Source organism: Chionomys nivalis, chromosome 10, assembly GCF_950005125.1.
Source record: "Chionomys nivalis chromosome 10, mChiNiv1.1, whole genome shotgun sequence".
Taxonomy (NCBI): Eukaryota; Metazoa; Chordata; class Mammalia; order Rodentia; family Cricetidae; genus Chionomys; species Chionomys nivalis.
This window is the reverse complement of record NC_080095.1, coordinates 22,704,891-22,724,493: the sequence shown is the minus strand read 5'-3', so window position 1 is coordinate 22,724,493 and position 19,603 is coordinate 22,704,891. Positions and strand designations below refer to the sequence as shown.

Below are 19,603 nucleotides of genomic sequence, written 5' to 3'. Positions count from 1 at the left end.
GAAGGAAACTGCAAAGCAAGGACATGCATGCATTGCCAAGGAGACCGGTTAGTGAGTTGCCACTTCTGTAGGAAAAAGGTGCATTAGGGAGCATTGGCCTTGTTGCTGGTTTTGTTTTAAAGAGGGCATGTGGAAATAGAGGGTACATGGATATTGATCACCCGGAGGTGTGGCCCAGGGAGGACTTGCTGGATCATTGCCCTTGAACTCTCCGCAAAGTGCTCCTCTGTGGTACACGAAGGGCTAAGTGGGACTACCATGTGCTTTGTCCTTTGTCTAAAAGTTCTGGATGCTATGGGGCTTTTCCAACTCAGATTCTCTACAAGGAAGAGGAGGGTTGGAGGTGACAGCCTGCTGAGGGCCATCAATGAATTATTAAGAGTGGCAGTGGAGACCAGGAGACCTTTCCATTGGCAGCTCCCGTGGCTCAGCAAGCCCTCCTGTTGGTGCCATCAGGAGGGGCCAGCATGGATGGGGGAGGGTAGGGGGTAGGAGGGTTCTTTGTGGAATGTTAGCATCTATTCCTACTCCTGCAATAGTTGTGTGAGCCACTTCCCTACCCATGACAAACTCATTTCTCCCCAAACTAGTTAGACTGAACTCTTGTCTGCAATTGAACTGATTCTAGAATCTTCCCTCAACTAGTCTCCCCAGGACACCTGGGAGTCCTGTTATTGCCACAGGGTTTTAGCATCAACCTAAACATGATGGAGAAGGGCAAGTGCAGATGATGAACAGGATACCCTGCTTCAAATCCACCAAGGAGGATGGAGAAGACGATGGGGCCGGTCCTGGACAAATGGTCCCTGTTCTTATTTACCATGTACCTGTATATTCAAGTCCAATCTCACCCAGTCCTCAAAACTGTGTTTCTCCAAGGGAATAGCCAGCGAGGCTGAGAACTTGCCCAGGGCCAATTGCCTTGTAGATGGAGTTATTCAAACCACATGCTCACCAGGCCGCTCCAACCCTGTTGGATTCACCCCTCTGAAGAAAGAAAATGAAGAGCAAAAGAGAGCCTGTAAAGACTATTTTTAAAACATGAAATCTTAATTTTGGGGTGATTCGAGAAAGCCTGCAAAAGCGTTCCCACCACCTTCTCCCAGCCTCCACTGACCCCTTACATTCCACGGGCATTTGTCAAAATCAAAAGGACATTAACGCCGGCATAGCCGTGTTAAGGGAACTCCAGACAGCATTTCATTGGCTTCCTTCTAATGGACCTCGCTGTTCCAGGATGCAATCCAGAACACACACTGCACTTAGACTTTTTTTTTTAAAACTTATTCTTTCTTGTCACCTCCTTCCAAGAGAAAAGGGGCTTCAATTACTTGCACATGCTCAAGGCCGAGAAACACATGCACAAGCAACGTGAGCTGGGCTGTGGCTCAAAAACGATTCGAGCAATTTCCCTTTACACTCTTCGGTGGACGAGCCCTCTCAAGGAAACTGGCAGCTGAAGGCCACAGGACAGGCCAAAGCAGAGCCAGACACCAATTGCAATGGCTTTCAACCACGGTAGTTCCCAGCAAATCGGATCTCTGCTCGGGACGCGTAGCCGAGGGAAGCAGTGTAAAGAAGGTCATGGAGGCAGGGACCGATGACAGAGAGACCCTGCTGAAGGATAATGTTCTTACCCAGGGGTCCACAAGAAGAGGATGAGCCTCCCCCCTGCAACCTGTCACTGCTGCGATGGAAGCTGTGGATGAAACCAGAGGGAACTGTTTCACACCTACTTAGAAAAAAAAGTCACAGTCATAAAAATGAATGAATCACCCAGCCAGGCACACGAGCACTCCAGGCAGATTGGGAAAGCATGTGTGTGATTAACGGTACATTTACAGTGAGCGGAGTCCCTGAAAGGTGCTAGACGGAAAGGGGAGGGACTGGGTCCAGATTTCTTACCGAAATTGCGTTTTCACACCGAGGTTCTTTTTTTTTTTTTTTTTTTTTTGGTTTTTCAAGACAGGGTTTCTCTGTGGTTTTGGAGCCTGTCCTGGAACTAGCTCTTGTAGACCAGAGATCCACCTGCCTCTGCCTCCCAAGTGCTGGGATTAAAGGCGTGCGCCACCACCGCCCGGCACACACCGAGGTTCTTAACTCCCGGATAGATGGATGCTTCTACAGGGAGGTTACTTAACAGAACACCATAGGCAACCCCACATACAAACCCAGGGTGGAGGACCCCATGGGGCAAAGTTCTTACGCATGCTCCATTATCATTGTTGTTGATGATGACCGTTAGGAGGGGAGAGGCCTCTGGAGACCATAATACCCACCAGAATCCCTCGGAGGGTATTTGTGTTTTTTAAGACTTTAAACCCCGTGGGCTGGGCAGACCTCCCTTCCTTCAGGAGTAAATTCCTTGTCACAGTTGTGATCTCCTTGTCCAGCTAGGAAGTCCTCAGGAGTTAACCAGTGGTGAGCCCCAGGTCAGTGGCTAGTAACCTCACTATGAGCAGAGTGGCATTCCTTGTCTAGGAAACACACAGGCCATGTGAGATGGACTGCATGTCAGAATGATTTAGAGCATTTGCCAGACAGCATACCACACACATACATATGCATGTATAAGCACATACAAGTTCTCTCTCTCTCTCTCTCTCTCTCTCTCTCTCTCTCTCTCTCTCTCTCTCTCTCACACACACACACACACACACACACACACGCCATGTCCCCATGTAGTTCCTACTGCAAGAGCCACACCACCTCATCCATCCTGTTTCTTGCCTGAAGTTTGCAAAGCACTGTGGGTAGAGAAGGCTGATCTTCAAACCCAAGAACTGAAAGAGCTGAAGGGCTCTGGTCCGAAAGTGGAAATTGGTCTGAGACAGGCAAAGAAAGTCAAGGAGGGGCCAGGGGTCTGTGGCCCCCAACAATATAGAATAATAGAAATGGGTTAATTTAAGTTGTAAGAGCTAGTTAACAATGAGCCTGAGCTGATAGGCCAAATGGTTTGTAATTAATATTAAGTCTCAGCGCAGTTATTCAGGAACTGGCGGGTGGGAGAGAAACCTCCAATTACAATAATCCTGCTGCATCTTCCACCTCATGCCTTCCCCCAGATAACCCCCGACTTCAGAAGAAGGACTGGCAACCACACAGCATCTCATAGACCAAAATAGAGCTTTTTATTTCCAAACATAGAGCAGATACATTAAAAGAAAAACATAAAGCAACAATGAAAACATGAACTCATCTTTCAGAACACTGCTGCCACCAAAGTGAGCAAGAGGCAGGGACCCTCACGCGGTTTTATAACAGCAGTGAGCAGGGACCGGAGGACTCACATAGCTCTTCCGACAGAGTGGAGAAGCACGGAGGCCCTCAGTCAGCTCTGGACTTGATATGAACCGAGATAACACACACATGTTCCAAGACAATCATTTGGCTCTAATTCTGCCTCCCTTCCCAGAAAGCTGAACTTATCAAAAATTCATGTTTTATAATCACAGACCTGTGACATGAGGAGATGGTCCCTCTGTACTGTTTACACAAGGAAACAATTTGATTGCTCTGGACACCAAAATACACTTATGCAACACACATACACACGAACATGCATGCACACACACAGACACATATGCACGCACGCACACAGACATGCACACACCTACCCTGTCCACCTCTTTATCCCAGGCACTCCAAGAACTTGCTCGAACCCTGCATCTTTGCTCTTCTAGAAGAATTTGGCTCCATGAATAGTGATCTCTCAAAGCAGTTTCTATCCTGCAATTGCCCCTGATAGCGGTGGCCTGAGTCTATTTCCAGCCCTGCCCCTGGTACTCTATCCTGGTGCTCCCAGTTCCCACTGGCAATGGGAGTCAAAGAGCGGGCTGGCAGAATAGATACAGGAGAGGAACTCTGCAACCTGCACAGAAATGGCACCTTCCAACAGGCTAACCTGATAGATATGGAAGTAGCAGTGGCCTGTGGTCCATAAGGGAAAGAAAACCAATGCAAGACGAAGGCAAGCTCCACACAGTGGCAGAAAAATACCCAACTTGTGACCAGTCACCCCTGGGTTCCAATCCTAAACGTCTCACTCACCCACTGGGTGGCTGCTTTTAGATAGGTTGCTAGCCATGTCTGTGCTCTGGGCTCAGTACATAAGCTCATGACTCCACAGGCTCTTAGGAGTTGGGCTGTATTGAAGGCCCTACCTTGTGAGTTTCTTTTTCTGTCTTCCCTTAGAACTAGAAGAGGGGTTACTGGCTCTGTCCCTCATCTGCACAGTGTCACTAGGAGTCCAGGTGGCCTGACTGTTGAGCTAGCACAACAATACTGAGTGGGGACCCGAGGAATCACATGGCCACAGAGCTGAGAGGCGCTGAGGCCTTCGGTCAGCTCTGGGCTTGAGAGGAAGCCCAGGATCTCTTGGGAAGCCGAACTCCTCTGCCACTGCTATCTCCTGTGTTCAGGGATGGCTGGGTACCATGCTGTGAGCACCTATGATGTTACCATGGGAACCACAGGCAGGCAGGTGCCTGGAGGATGCTAAGTCCTGTGGGCTGCCTATAAGGTTTGTGCTGAGAGACCCTAGGCTTTTGTTCTTTGGTTATATTTTTTAAAATAACCCCACCTCTCCTCGTTCATATGTTGATTAATAGAAAGTCCTCCTCTTGTGCCTTGGGGCTGAGGGGGAAATGTTGGCTGATCGTAAGTCCTCCAGTTGCAACCCTGTGCTAGAGAGGTTGGGGTCTGTCTGCTGGGTGATGGTGGGTCTCAGTTAGGAGGTTAGCACTAGTCTGGAAGAGCTGTGGCCCTTTTTTCCTTTTCAGGATTTGCTCTTAGGAGCTCAGTGTAGCCAAGAGAGACTGAAAGCCACTGTGTGCTTCCTGGAAGATGTGAACACAGGGCAGGGTGGGGAGTGCAGCCCGGGCTCTGCAGGACAGGAGAGCTGCCTCTGAAGTGCATCTCAGGTTTCCCAGGATGGGTGCTCCATGACAGGTCTGCTCAGGGACTCTCAACAACCAGCAGGGGCTGGCGGACAGCACAGAGGCCACACCTCCAAGTTCTACTAACAGAGCATGAGACCCAGATGCAGCGAGCGCTCAGAATGAACCTGGAATTTTGGTTCCAATAGTGGCCGATACACCTAGGCACCAGCCTGATCCATTCTACCTTTCTTCCTTGCTAAGGAAAACTGACTTATTACTGGAATGTTCTAAGTTAATGTGGGGGTTGCGGGAAAGAAGCAGACAAGAATTTGGTCTTCTGAGGGGGCTAGGATCAGGGATGAGGATGACAAGCAGGTACTTTTCCCACAGGACAAATTAGCAGAAACACTTAAAGTGGTCTGAAGATCAGGAAGTCCATTCAGGCTGGAGAGAGAGAAAGGCTCATGTCTGTCACAGGTATGTTAAGGGGGAAATGGCCCACTTCTCTCTTCCAAACTGACCTGGACAGAGTACAAGACTAGGGTGAGGGGAACAGAGAAGCCTTCACTAGAGGCTGACCTCCAATGGAGGGAAGTGGGGTATAACCCCTCCTGAGTTGTGTCTAAAAACTTAGATGTGTGCCCCTCAGCTGGGCCCCCTAGTCCATCTCCTCTGCCCTCAAAGTCACAGCCACTTTTAATCTGCAGAGGCCACGAGACACACTCCTACTTATTCCCGGTCCCCCTATGTTTCCTCCAGGCCCTCTAGCTCCTGCTGGGCTGAGCAGCACATGTGGGATGCAGATGAGCAAAGTCAAGGGCAAGACCCTAGTCTGGGTTCAACATCTTATACAGAGCAGACACTTCCTGGTCCAGGATGTCCACAGAGTAGGGCCTAGATTTTGTTTATCTTAATGCACCAACATGTGTGGTCCCAAGAAGGAACTCCAAGGACTTAATAAATGGGTTAGGATGAAGAGGGGACAGGGCACTTCCCCTATCTGTCTGTCTGTCTGTTTATCCATCCATCTATCCACCCACCCATCTTCCCCCTCCTCTTTTCTCTCCTCTCCCTCTCCCTCTCCCTCTCTCTCTCTCCCCCTCCCTCCCCACCTCCTTCTCTCTCTTCTATTCCCCACTTCCTATCTCCCTTCCTTGCTGTCTCCCTTCTTCAACAGTGGTAAACACACACAACATAAACTTTGGTTCCATGGCAACTTAGTGTGCAGCCTCTGTGGTCCCTAACTGTGCTCTCCTCCTTTCCTGTTTCCCATCTGATTACCCGGGCCAGGTCAGCTTGGCTTTGCTTCTCAAACCCTCTGCGGCTCCACACTAAAGGGAGAAAGAAAGGTCCCCCTTAGTCTCTCAGTTTGAACTAGGCTGGGCGCTGTGGGAATCAATGAGATGCCAGCTCTTTGCTGCTGGTTTCTCATGGAAAGACATCACCGGTGTCTTAGTTAGGGTTTGTTTGTTTTTTTTTTTTTTGTTTTGTTTTTAATTGCTGTCAAGAGACACCATGGCCACAAAGAAAACATTTAATTGGAGTAGCTCGCTTACAGTTTCAGAGATTCAGTCTATTATCATCATGACAGGGAGCATGGCAGCATGCAGGCAGACAGCAGGATGTTGACTGACTGTCACACTGAGGGAAGCTTGAGCAAGAGATCTCAAAGCCCACGCCCACAGTGACACACTTCTTCCAACAAGGCCACACACGTAGCAGTGACACTCCCTGTGGGGGCCATTTTCTCTCAAACCATCACAGCCTGTGTCTGGAGAGTGGCCCCTGCGCCCTTCCCACCAGCACCTCCAGGGCTTCCTAGCTCACTTGCTGTCCTGACCACTAACTCCATTTACTCTACCTGCATTATAAACATGTACTCTGCCCTTGCATTCTGCACTCAGAGAACAAATGGTGCAGAAAAGGGCAGAAAGAGGAGCGCAGGGTAGGGGACCAATGGCATTGATATTTCCTGCTTGGATCCTTGCACACACATGTTCCCGGGCTGACCTAGGATGGTTACATAGGAACACTGTACGCAGGACAAAAGAACAATAAAACCCACACCCACATACATACACACACACATGCCCACATACATACACACATACACACACCCACATACACATACATCCACACACACATACATACACACATACACACACCCACATACACATACATCCACACACACATACATACACACACATGTACAACACACACACACACACACAACACTCCTAACAAAGACCTTGTCAGCTTTTTAAGCTCCAACACTTCTCTCCAGGGACACCTTCCAACTTGCTATGGTAACTGGCTAGGAGACCACGTCACAATAGCAGGTGTCTATATCCATTTTAAGCAAAAGAAGTTGTGTCTGAAAAGCACCCAGAAATGGCTAGCATGTCATATTCCAGCTATATTCATATGAAAGTAATAAAGATATCAATCCCCTCTGTTAAAAAAGTTATGCAAACGAGCAACCCACAGTATCACTGTCAATAGTTAAAAATGCAATGTTCTCAACCACCCCAGCACCCACATATCGCAGCTTCACCCTCCCCAGCATTTGCCACGAGACAGGGCTACATTCATAGTAAACAGCTCTCTTTTCTGTTTTCTCTCTATTTCTCGTAAGTTCTGTGGATGGAACCCAGGACCTACACCTGTTGGCCAAGTGTTCCATCTCTGAGCCACACCCTAGTCCTCTTTTTCTTGGGAAGGAAGATATGGGGGAGGTTGTGCTATCACTTGAAGACTGTGGTGACCAACCCACTTATGGCTTTATAGGTTCTTGCTGTGTGGTTATGGGCAAGTGACTTCCTTTCTCTGGGCCTCAGGTTTCTCACCTGTGAAATGGGGAAGTAGAAAAGGAAGCACTGATGTCCTCTGCCACAGTTCTGACTAAGTGGTGGACCAACGGCCTTAGTGAGCATCAGGATTCGGCTACCTGGGTCTGAGGTCAGGGTTCACCAATCCCTGTTTTCCCAGCAAAGTGGCTAGGTGCAGGGGAGGCCTTGTGGCTGAGGTCACAGACCAAGCAACAAGCCCCAAGGTGTTGCATTCCTTCTAGCCAATGCCCAGCCTTTCCTAGGTTCTGTGCTAAGATGGAAGCCGTACATGGTGTAGCCTGATGCCAGCTTGGGAAGGACGTGTGTGTGTGTGTGTGTGTGTGTGTGTGTGTGTGTGTGTAAGGGTGGTGACCTTTGAGTCAGGTCCCTCTTAGGGCCTCAGTATTTGTCGTGTTTAAAGTGCCTCTCTGGGTCTTTAACACTGGTTGTGCCTCTGATGGCTAAGCCTGAGGGTATCCACACCTTACAGACAAATTCCATCTGTTAAAAAGGGGGCATTAAGACTTTTCTAAAAATTCTAAGAAAAAAAGTGTCAGTTTAGGTCAAACCTGATCCAGTTTTAACCCTCTTAGGAATCATTCCAGCATTCCCTGGTTATGTTTCCAGCCTCGGGCATAGCCTGGAGTCACAACAGATGCCTCCCACGCGTGCCTGGAGCCCACTTTGCCTGCTCCTGCCTGGGTGTAGGTGGTGAGCCCTAGGCCCACGGGGGAAGAAAGTAGGACTTGCCCAGCCCTGTAGGCCCACCAGTCCGCACAGTTCCTTCTCGGAAGGGAAGAGAGACCCCTTCAGACGGCCTGAGTCTTCTCTGCCTCGTGTAGGCCTGTGTTCCCACTCTGCCCTCAGTTCATATCCTAGCTGGTAGAAAGCCCAACAACAAAATGGCACAGGCCTCCTGGGACTGGCACAGGCCACTGGCAATGTACTTCACCCTTGTACATCAGAATAAAATGCCAGATTCGTCTTCCTTTTTCTTTCTCCTGGAGAAAACACACAAACAAAACCCCAGCCACTTCCTGAAGACACGGGGTCACGGTCATGGTCACGGGCATTCCTCGCGGTCTGTGCTGTCAGTGGCTGCCGCGTGGGGGTGGGGCGCTAAGCACCATCACTCTGTGGCACATTGTCCTTCCTTTACAGGTCTTCTGCTCCTCTCTCGGTGTCCCCCGTCCCTCTGTCCCTTGTCCGGTCTCACTGCTCTGACTGTGCCTGTGTCTGCGGCTTTAACCTAGCCACATGTACAAAAGCCCTAGGGCTCCGGTTCTGCTCAGCTACGCTCACAGCTCGGAGACTTCTGCACTGACGCCTGGATTCCTGGGTGACAGGTCATCATAAAAGTAATGTGTGATTTCTCCTGTCTGCCAGGATGACAGGAGGCTAAGGCACGAGTGTCACAAATTCCACTAGAGAAACACACTGCTGGGGACTTCCTTAGGCACAAAGAAACATCGAGTCTGAAGTTATCCTCACTGAGCATATACATACACACATATAAAAATTCTGTACATTATTCCCTAACCACACATAGTACACATTCAGTATAAATAGACAGAAATGACATCGTAGAAAAAAGCAAGTTTGTTCTGGGAACGGATGCAGCATTTAGACTGAGACTGTTCTGGGTGTCTGGACTGTCCAGCTTCCCTCTAAAGCCAGCCTCAGAGGGACTGCAGAACGTCACCTGTAGATCCCAGAGGACTAGGTGGGCGGGGGGCCGTTGTACCGAAGCATGAGTGCGAAGGAGCGGGCGAAGTTGTTGGCCAGGGCGCAGCTGCGCTCTTCCTCCCCGGCTGGCAGCAGGAAGAGCAGCAGCAGAAGGAGCAGGAGCAGGAGCTGGAGTGGCAGCGCCACCCGGCAAGCTTTCTGTAGGAGAGAGCAGGGATTCCGCCACCGCCTCTGCTGTCGACTCTGTGAACCAAGGCAAGATACACGGTGAGCAACTAGGAGGTTCAAGGGGAAGTGGGGCAGGGGGACATGCTGGGTAAACTGTGTGACCACAGCGGCACAGTCTGCCCACTGGGAAGAGACTGGCGATGGTTAGTCTTGGCTGTCAATCAAGAGTCACTATGGAAAAAAGCCTCTGAGTATGTCTATGAGGGAGCTCTAGATCAGGCTGAGGTGGGAAGACCCGCCTTAACTGTGGGTGGAACCATCTCATGGGCTGAGATCTGGACTGAATAAAAAGGATAAACCCTGTCTTGAAGGGAGGGAGGGAGGGAGGGAGGGAGGGAGGGAGGAAGGAAGGAAGGAAGAGAAAGAAAGAAAGAAAGAAAGAAAGAAAGAAAGAAAGAAAGAAAGAAAGAAAGAGAAAAAGAAGAAAACATTCAACATCTACCTCTCTCTGCTCCCAGACTGTGGACACAGTATGACCATGACTCCGTACAAGGCAAGTCCCCACTGTTCCCCACTGTACCCTCAAACCCCTCCTTAAGTGGCTTCTGTAATTTCTCACAACAGTGAGAAAATTATGGCACGCAGCTGATGTTGGTTTTGCCAGCCACGAGGATCTCTGCAGTTTCCTTAAACCATTCCAGGATTCGAAAGGAAAAGGCACAACAGAGCCATAGATTCGGCCAGGGATGACACAAGCCCCTGGCTGGTGGACCCACAGTCCCAAACTCACAAAGACTTGACTTAGAAAGCAAAACATACTCAGAGGAAACCATACTTCCGGTTTTGAACTTTTAACCCTCAGCTGCGACAGCTATCCTCTACCACGGGAAGCCGACCGATGCCTTCCGAGGTTGGTATCACTGTATTCCACCCACCCCGGGCACCTGCTGGAAGGCAGCCATTATCTTACTACCAAAAGACAAAGCAACCACCACCAAGGCCAGAACGCACTCGCCTGAACAGCCTCCACAAAGGAGCTGCGATGTTGTGGCTCCGTAGGTAGAGTGTGAGTCTAGCATGTATGATCCTGGCTGGATCCCTAGCACTGGGTAAACAGGTATGACAGCGTCCACGTGACTCTGGGTGAGCGGGTATGATAGCGTCCACGTGACTCTGGGTAAGCGGGTATGATAGCATCCACCGTGACTCTGGGTAAGCGGGTAGGATAGCGTCCACGTGACTCTGGGTAAGCGGGTATGATAGCGTCCACGTGACTCTGGGTAAGCGGGTATGATAGCGTCCACGTGACTCTGGGTAAGCGGGTATGATAGCATCCACCGTGACTCTGGGTAAGCGGGTATGATAGCGTCCACGTGACTCTGGGTAAGCGGGTATGATAGCGTCCACGTGACTCTGGGTAAGCGGGTATGATAGCGTCCACGTGACACTGGGTAAGTGAGTATGATAGTGTCCACTGTGATGCTGGCACTCAGAAGGTAGAGGCAGAATTAGAAATCCAGGTTCATCCTCACAGCGAATTTGAGGCTAGCCTGAGCTATGGGAGACTCTGGGAAGGGAGGAAGGGAGAGAGAGGAGGTGAAGAAGAATTGAACAAAAATCTAAGTTCCAGCAAAGGGAAAATGTAAAATAAATTATGAATCTTAAAACCATGGGAATATGATCAGATAGTACCACTCCTGGGTGGCACCAAGAGCACCTTGGCACACTGTGCCTGGCCCTGCAAACTAGAGAGCAGCAGCTCCAGCCAGCTCAGGGCTACAGTGCAAAGACTGTCTTCAGGGAGGGTAACACACGTCCTAGGCCCCAGTGGGGCTTGAGGTGACTCATGGCCCGGCTGCCATTCGAGCGGCAGCTACGATTTGTGTGTCTGAGTGCTGCAGGCAAGCATCCACTGGCACCAAGCTGGCAGAACAAGTTTAATAAATCTTAATTATTCTGTTTATGCAAACAAACAGGCTGAAGCTGCTGACGTAGCTGGAGCCTCAGATGACTTGAGGCCTGGGGGGAGTAAAGGAAGTGTGGAGAATCAACCGCACATACATCATCAGCTCCACAGTGGGTGTCTTTCTTCCCTGTGGGCTGAAAATAACACACAGAAGGGTTTGAAGTTGGTGCGATTTCAACTTCTGCAGAAGGCACTTCTGTTCTACCTGGCTGGCCTCTGCGTGTGTGCGCACAAGTACACGTGTGCATATGTGTATATGTGCATGCTCATGTGAGTTTATGCATGTGTGTGCACACATGTGTGGAGTCCTATCATATGTGCACATACCTAACCTAAGCTAAAAACACATGAGGACGGTGAATTTGGGTTTTGAGTGTCCCATAGAGACTTATGAGTTACAGAACGGTTCTCCATGCTAGAGTATTTGGAGGAATGGAATCCTTAAGAGGTGGGGCGACGGATGACTCAGCTGTTAAGAACACTGCTCTTGCAAGGGACCTAGGTTCGATTCCTAGCACCCACAGGGCAGTTTACAACTGTAACTCCAGTTCTAGGGGATCCAATGCCCTCTTCTGGCCTCTGAAGGTACTGCATGCATGTGGTACACATACATGCAGGTGAAACACTCAAACACATGAAATAAGTAATAATGATGAAGGAGGTGGGACCTATTGGGGGTGTGTCCTTGAAAAGGATCATGGAACAGACCGGGGTCTTCTCTTCCTCTTCTTTGGCTTCCTGGCCATGAGGTGGGTAGTTTTGTTCCACCTCATGTTCCCACCACAATGTATTGCCTCACTAAAGGCCCAAAGACAACTGACCATGGATGGGAAACTCTATAAAACCTGTGGACCAAATAACCTTTCCCTCTTTATAAGTGGATTTTCTCAAGCATTTTGTAATAGCAACCGAAAACTGACTAACACGAGATCTCTGTGTTGCTGCTCTTTCCAGAAGAAGGAGGAGGAGGAAGAAGAAGAAACAGTGTCCACAGGCCTCTGAGGCTCAGGCCCTCACATACACGATGATTAGAGCCTGCTATGTGCCAGTCGCTAGGAAGGAAACTTCCTGCCTTGAGTTTAGAGGACTCATTTCCGCCATTGCAAGATCACGTTGAGCAATGTCACACACACATACCAGTGACTGAGTCTGGATTTGAATCCAGAGCATAAAACACTGGTTCTCAAAGTGTGGTCTCTGAACTAGAAGTGTGAACAACACCTGGGACTGAGTCAGAAATACAGATTCACAAACTATCTGGACCAGTGGATCAGAAGCTCAGAGCTAGGCACAGCCATCTGGGTTCACGGGCCATCCTAATTGTCTCTGAATATCAAGCCGCCACGCATGGCTTCCTTCTTTCTAGGAAGCTGAGGTTTACTGGCTTAAAAGGAAGCCAGAACTGAAGTCAGCATTTTATATGCCTACCTGTGAAACATAGCACGGATAAACACATAAAACCTCCTAGTTAGTATTTCCAACAGTACAACGGCTGGCATCTCCTAGCTGTAGTTAAACAGGGCTATTTGGTGACGACTGGGGTTGTGAGCTCTCGTGGTTGCTCTAGAACCCTCTGGTGCAGAGACGGCCAAGCCCCAGCTCTGCATAGATGTTCCTGCCGCTCTCCACCCAATCAGGTGCACACGCTCCAGGATGGCACACTGTCACTCTTTGGCTGGCTGATGGGTTTTGAGCACATTAAACAGACACAGAGTCATCACTGACTTGGCACTGACAAAACAAATGAACAACAAGAAGTCAGAGGAGACCATGACCGTGCCAGGGATCTGGATGCAGCCACCACTTAGAATCTGACAGAGGTGTGCAATCCATGGCCCACATGTCACGTGTTTGTAGGAGATGTTATGTCTCAGTGTCGAAAGGTCGGACACCTCTGACCAACTCTAGTTTAGGCTGCGTGGATGGAGACTCCCAACCATGGAGGGACTTAAAGTGAAGTAACAACAGACAGATTGAATACTGGGACTTCCATCTTCCACCAGTGGCCACCAGGCCAGGCAGTCCGGGCCACCTGTCCTTTCCAAACCTCCTTTCCTAGTCCCTGAGGTTCATACCCTTCTGAACTAGGGAGGATCCTGGGCGAGACATGTCTGCCTTGGTGTATTCTGGTTCACACAGTCTTCAAAATTAATTCACAGAGTAAATTAAGACAATATTGACATTTCCACTTCACATATGGGAAAGGGAACCCTAAGGCAAGGTGATTTGTCCAAGGCCATAAAGCTGGTTGGCAAAGGGCCCCGGGTGTAGCCTTGGTTCATAATAAGCCCTACTTGATCTATGAGTCACCCATTCTCCTGAAGTTGCCAGAGGCCAGAAATGGATCCAGGGAGCCCACATCTGGGATTCAGACTCTGGGGAATGAGACCTGAAGTGACTCCAGGTTCCGTGAGCCAGAGTATGCTGGGGGTTCATGTCACTACAGTCGATGTTAGACAAGAAATCAAGGGCAGCATTAGGGACAGCAAGGAACAGGAATGGGGAAGAGGGTCCCAAGGTACCCTGTGAAAAGTTAAACATAGCTGTCGAGACCTGAGGGCTGATGCTATCGGCTGTCACATGTCTGGTGGATACAGCAGCTCATGCCATTTCCCCCCAGGCTTAGAGCATGCTACTTGGTGTCAATGTCAGGGTAAAATGAGATGCGCTAGCCACAAGTGTCCTGACTGGAATCAGAAATATCCCCACAGGTTCACAGTTTTAACTGTTTAGTCCCTAGTTGGTGGTTCCTAACAAGGGGAGGTTGTGGGATATGTGGAAGTTGGGGCCTAGCTGGTTGAGGATCTTACTAGGTCTGGGTCCTCATTTTCTCCCTCTTCTCCTCTCCCTATCCCTCTCTCCCCCTCCCCATCTTCACTGCCCCCTCCCTCAACCTCTTACTTTTTCTCTCCCTCCCTGGTTGGTCAGGAAGTGGAGAGCCATCCTCTGCCACAAGCTCCCAATACAAAGACATACTGCCCAGGCACAGAGTCCTAACGACTGTGGCTGCACGCTCTGAAACCCTGAGCCAAAGCAAATCCCTTCTCAAGTTTTTTTTTTTTTTTTTTTTCTGTTAGATATTTGGTCAAAGCATAAGAAATGGAACTGAGACTCCCTAGAAACAAGTCCTGGCACACAGAGTTCGGGCAGTGGGTGCGCCACCTAGAGGCAGGAACTGGTACTGTTCTCACTTTAGCTGTGACTAAATCACGGGCCTGGTAGAGCAAAGGACTCCGCCACTCCTTTCTAATGTGTCCCCTAGGACCAAAGACGCCACACAATCCAATTTCCCCAGAATATTCCAGGCTCTTGGGTCAGTCCTGGTTTACACCTGCTGGTACAGTAATCAAAGCAGTGTCTAGCCGATAATCCAGTATCCAGTGTGTTCTGGGTCTGGATGACAAATCTAAGGTCCTTCCTCCATTGTGTGTGTGTGTGTGTGTGTGTGTGTGTGTGTGTGTGTGTGTGTGTGTGTGTGTGTGTGTATGTGTGTGAAGGCTAATCTACACAGTCTTTTCAATCCTTTCCTGAAGCTGGGGCTTCCTGAGAACACATACCTCAGGGCCCAACCCATTACAACCCAAACTTGGTTCTTTATATCTGTGCCCTTCAGATGTCATGAAACATTCTAGAAAATGCAGACACCCTGCCTCAGAATCACAGGTCTTTTAGCTGCGTGGAGCAGACGGCAGACACATACCTTTTGGAATGCAATCAGCTCCTCTGGAGAACTCTGCGTCTGTTATTTTAGGGAATGGAAAAAAATGGGTAAAAAATCAGCAAGGCGCGTAAAACTTCAACCCCAGCAGAACCCGTAGGAGAATATCCATTTTGTCAGGGGAGTATTTCATTAAAATTTCTGGTCATCTGGACAACCTGTGCCAGCAGGGGATTCCGTTTAATGAGCTTTTTAACACACTTCAGGTCCAGGTGGCACTGTCTGGATGGCCTTGGTCAGGGCTGGGGATGTGGCCTAGCTGGCTTGGGCTGGGCTGACACCTAGTGGCCAAACTGGCAGTTGTGGGGCTGGAAAAGCCTGGCGTGCCCGAGGCTATGACTTCTAGGCTCTGAGGCCGGAAAGGGAGGCTTAAGGTGGGCATTTTGCCTATTCCTTCCTGGGCCTAGGAAGCTTAACTTCTTTGTCTTGCAGACATCATCAGTCCAGGGTGAAGGACACCCCTTCTCCTGTATGGGCGTGTCAGGAGACCATAGTATTTAACAAAGGCTATTATTACCCATGGTTTGTGTAGGAGACAGGAAGTCCAGGAGAAAAAAAAATGCTAGGCCAAGGTCAGAGGAAGAGAGGACTAATTCTTAGGACTGCTGGCATCCAACCCACGCATCCCAGCATCCACCCACGCATCCCAGCATCCACCCACGCATCCCAGCATCCACCCCATGCATCCCCAGCATCCAACCCACTCATCCCTACAGCAGCACCACATCCCAGAGATTTAACAGAACGTTGCCTCTGCCAGGGAAGATCTGTGACACGAGTTTCTAGCATTGGGGTCAGGGGTAGGACTCAGTTATCCCCTCTGGAGAATGGGGTGCAGAGGTTCCAGCTGAAGGTAGTTCTAGGACCAAATGGGAAATGTACATAAAACTCTAACATGGTGGAAGCAAGAGATCCGGACACTGTTCACAGAGCTCCAGTGTCACAGGGAGGTAAGATGGACAAAGAATGACCTAAGTGGAGTGCCTGAGACGCGGGTGTGCCCCTCGCTTCCTCTGAGCAGTCACACTGGCCTGATGTATGGACGCACCAGGATACACTAAATAGATCCAGCTCTGTCTCTCCCAAGCTTCCTGGACCCCCAACCCGCAGCACCTACCAGCAGGTGGCCAGAGTCCTTGAGCTTGGATTTGTACAGCATCCATCGATAGCGCAGATCCTCCAGCTCATTGGAGGGGTCCCTTGCCGGCCTGCGATGGAGCAGGTTCTCAAACAGATGCTGGCCTTCTGGGATTCGCGCCTCTAGCTCCTGAGAGAAAAGGTAACGTCATGCCATAGGGCTGCCCAGTGGCCCAAGAGCCCCACCTGGCTGAGAAGGAGATGCCAATCAAGTGCTACCCAAGGCATACTGGGAGATGTGGACAGGACCAAAAAAAATGAGACTTTCATCCATGCAAGTTTTTAAAAAATGCTTTTAGGGTGGGAGAGGTGGCTCAGTGGTCAAGAGTAACAGCTGCTTCTGAAGAGGACCTGGGTCCAATTCTTAGCACCCAAATGTTGACTCATAACTACTTTTAACTTTACTCCCGAGGGATCTGATGTCCTCTTCTTTCATCCGAGGGTACCAGACACACATGGGATACACAGACATGCATGCAAGCAAACACTCACACACATAAAATATCCTTTTTAAAAATTGGTCTTAGGAGTGTTTATTTTATGTGTATGCATGTTTTCCCTGCACGTATGTATGTATCAAGAGTGTGCCTGGTGCCTGAAGAGGTCTGAAGAGGGCGTCAGAGCCCCTGGAACTGGAGTCATGGGCGGTTGTGAGTCACCGTGTGGATGCTGGGAACTGAACCCTGTCGTCTGTGAGAGCAGCAAGTTCTCTTAACCTCTGAGCCACCTTCCCAGCCTTCATCTATGCATCCGGAATGTTAGAGAACATCCCACAGTGTTGACCTTTAACACTGACATTCCAGGACCACAAGAGGTTTGTCACAGTGGTCACCATCACAAAGTGATCACCGTGGACATGCCATCTGCTGGCATTGCTGAGACCGGCAGCACTGATGTTGAGTTGGGTAGATGTTCTCTATCTAAGCAGACTGCGGCTCTTAGGAGAGGTCTACAGGCTGGAGCCTAGGCTTCAGCCCCAGCCTGGACCCTGGCTAAGCTGCTCAGAATTTACCATGCTGTAGGCTGGGTGAGAGGTCATGTTTGATATGATTGGAGTGAAGGGCGGGCAACAGATCTGAGCGGGGAGGTGGGTGGCAAGACTTGCTGTGATACGCAGCCCCATCAGCGGGATGAGCTACGCACTGAGAACACATTGCAGCATTTAAAGACATCAATGGGATAACAAATAGGAGAGGCCAGTCAGGACAAAACACACCAAGCGCGTGGAAGTGCAGCTCAGGGCAGAACACGTGACTCGTATGTCTGAGGCCCTGGGTTTGATCCCCAGCACTGTAAACAAAATCACAGAAGCTCTGGGGATGGATGAGAACCCAGAGAAGCGAGGCCTCTGTTCAGATCTCCTTTTGCTCTTAGGATTTTTACCAACCTAGAGGGAATAATACCAGCTTTGAAAACAATCTATGTTTCCACAGCCTCCCAAGGGTAAGGTGGTGAAAGCGAAAGCCTGGGCTCTGCAAAGGAAGGGGCTAGTAAGTGATTCCCTTTGTGGACGGGATGCCTGCAGGCTTACGCTCAGAGTAAAGGGACCATAAGTGAATCTGAACCTTGAGGACACGTACAGTCTCGCTCCAGATCATCTCAGTGGACCAGGGAACTACAAGACTTGAACTTGGACTCAGTAGCCCCAGAATCTTAAAGCCCCCTGCTTCTGGGATATATCAAACAAAATTCCCTATGGAGGAAGAGATTATCCTAAGTCCCAAATTAGTTTTTATGTATATTTTGTTCAGGACAAAAAGTAACCACACAATAATACATGGCACCAAGAATGAGAAGCAGAAATATGTGACAGAAATATTCCTAAACAGCTGGAGATATCAGAACTATCAGACAGTGTAATTATGGTGAGTTACAGTTCAAAGAATTAAAAGACCAGCTTAAACATTTCATCAAGGATGTGATGAAAGCCAGAGAATGTAACCAACCAGATCAAAGGGACCCAAGTACATGCTCCAAAACTGATCGCTATGACAACCAACGTTAAGACCTTCATAGACATATATAACAGCAAATGAGACACAGCCAGAAAGACAATTAGTCAAGTGGAAGCTGAGTCAGAAAAATATATTCAGAATTCAACACTCTGAGTCAAGGGTGAAAAATACACAAAAGAGACTATATATACATATACATACATACAGTGGGGAAAAAAAGTAGATTCCATTGACATATGGGAAAAAGTCATCAAGGCAAAAGTGATATTTTAAGAGATCTTGTCAGATATTTTTCTTAAAGAGTCCACACCACAAATGTAGTTCAAATGATTGCTAATGAGGCAGGATACATAGGAAGAAATTTGGACCCTAAAATATCACTGAGATTTCACATAAATAAAGGAGAGGAGACGCAGAGTGGGCTTGATTAGGGAGTCTTGGACAATGGCTTAGGTTTGAACTCCATACTAAAATTATTTTTGGGGGGTTTAAAGTCAGATTAGTAGTTCTGTTGGATCATGACTGCCCGCAGAAGGATCCATGACCTGATGACAGTCCACCAGAAAAGAGAGCAGGGAGGAAGCTGCTACCATAAACGGATGATCAGTAAGTGCAGGGGGGACAGAAGCATCCGGGAAGGGGATTCGAGAAGGGTCTGGTGACTGCCATGGGTTGAATGGTCATCCCTTCCCAAACCCAAGCTGCCAGTATTGGGAGATGCGATCTTTGAGAGATGACCTGGCCTGAGGGTGGGGTTAACGACCCTTAGGGGAGGGACTACTGCTGCCATGAAAAGGCCTTTTTTACACCCTTTGCCTCTTTGTGCCTCCTCCATCTTTTGGCCATATGCTGACTCAACAAGGAGACCTTGTTGGGTTCTGGTACTTGGACTTTCTAGTCTTTGGAGTGGTGAAATTCTCATTTGTTATAAATTACTCAGGCTGGAGTATTTCATTAGAGCAGTAGACACAGGCCAAGACTAGGAGGATGGCAACAAAATGTCTAACAGGATGGCAGGAAGGGGAGCGCAGTAGCAGACTGAATACAAACGTGGGATTCCCTTCCCCTGTCCACCATACTTTGACTTTACATCAAGGGGTGGAGTCTCTTTTCTCTTCCCTTGATCCTGAGATGGCCTGTTGACTTTCTTTATACAGCACAACACAGAAGAATCCGTGTGACCCTGGTAAGCAAGCTCCTAATCTAGGCATCCAAGGGCCTTTCCTGTTCCCACTGCAGCTACATGGAGCAGTCTGGGCTGTCCC

General features: G+C 49.2%; 1 protein-coding gene across 1 annotated transcript in view; it reads right to left on the bottom strand.

Moving 5' to 3' along the window:
- Positions 1–6,000: 6,000 nt before the first annotated feature.
- Syne3 (spectrin repeat containing nuclear envelope family member 3) overlaps positions 6,001–19,603 on the bottom strand; it is an 81,312-nt gene continuing 67,709 nt past the window's right edge. Inside the window, exons 16-18 of the mRNA XM_057783276.1 lie at positions 16,364–16,513; positions 15,229–15,267; positions 6,001–9,637 (exon numbers count right to left, since the gene is read on the bottom strand). Of these exons, the coding sequence (XP_057639259.1) occupies positions 9,428–9,637; positions 15,229–15,267; positions 16,364–16,513 (399 nt within the window). The 3' untranslated portion in view covers positions 6,001–9,427. The remainder of the gene's footprint in view (positions 9,638–15,228; positions 15,268–16,363; positions 16,514–19,603) is intronic.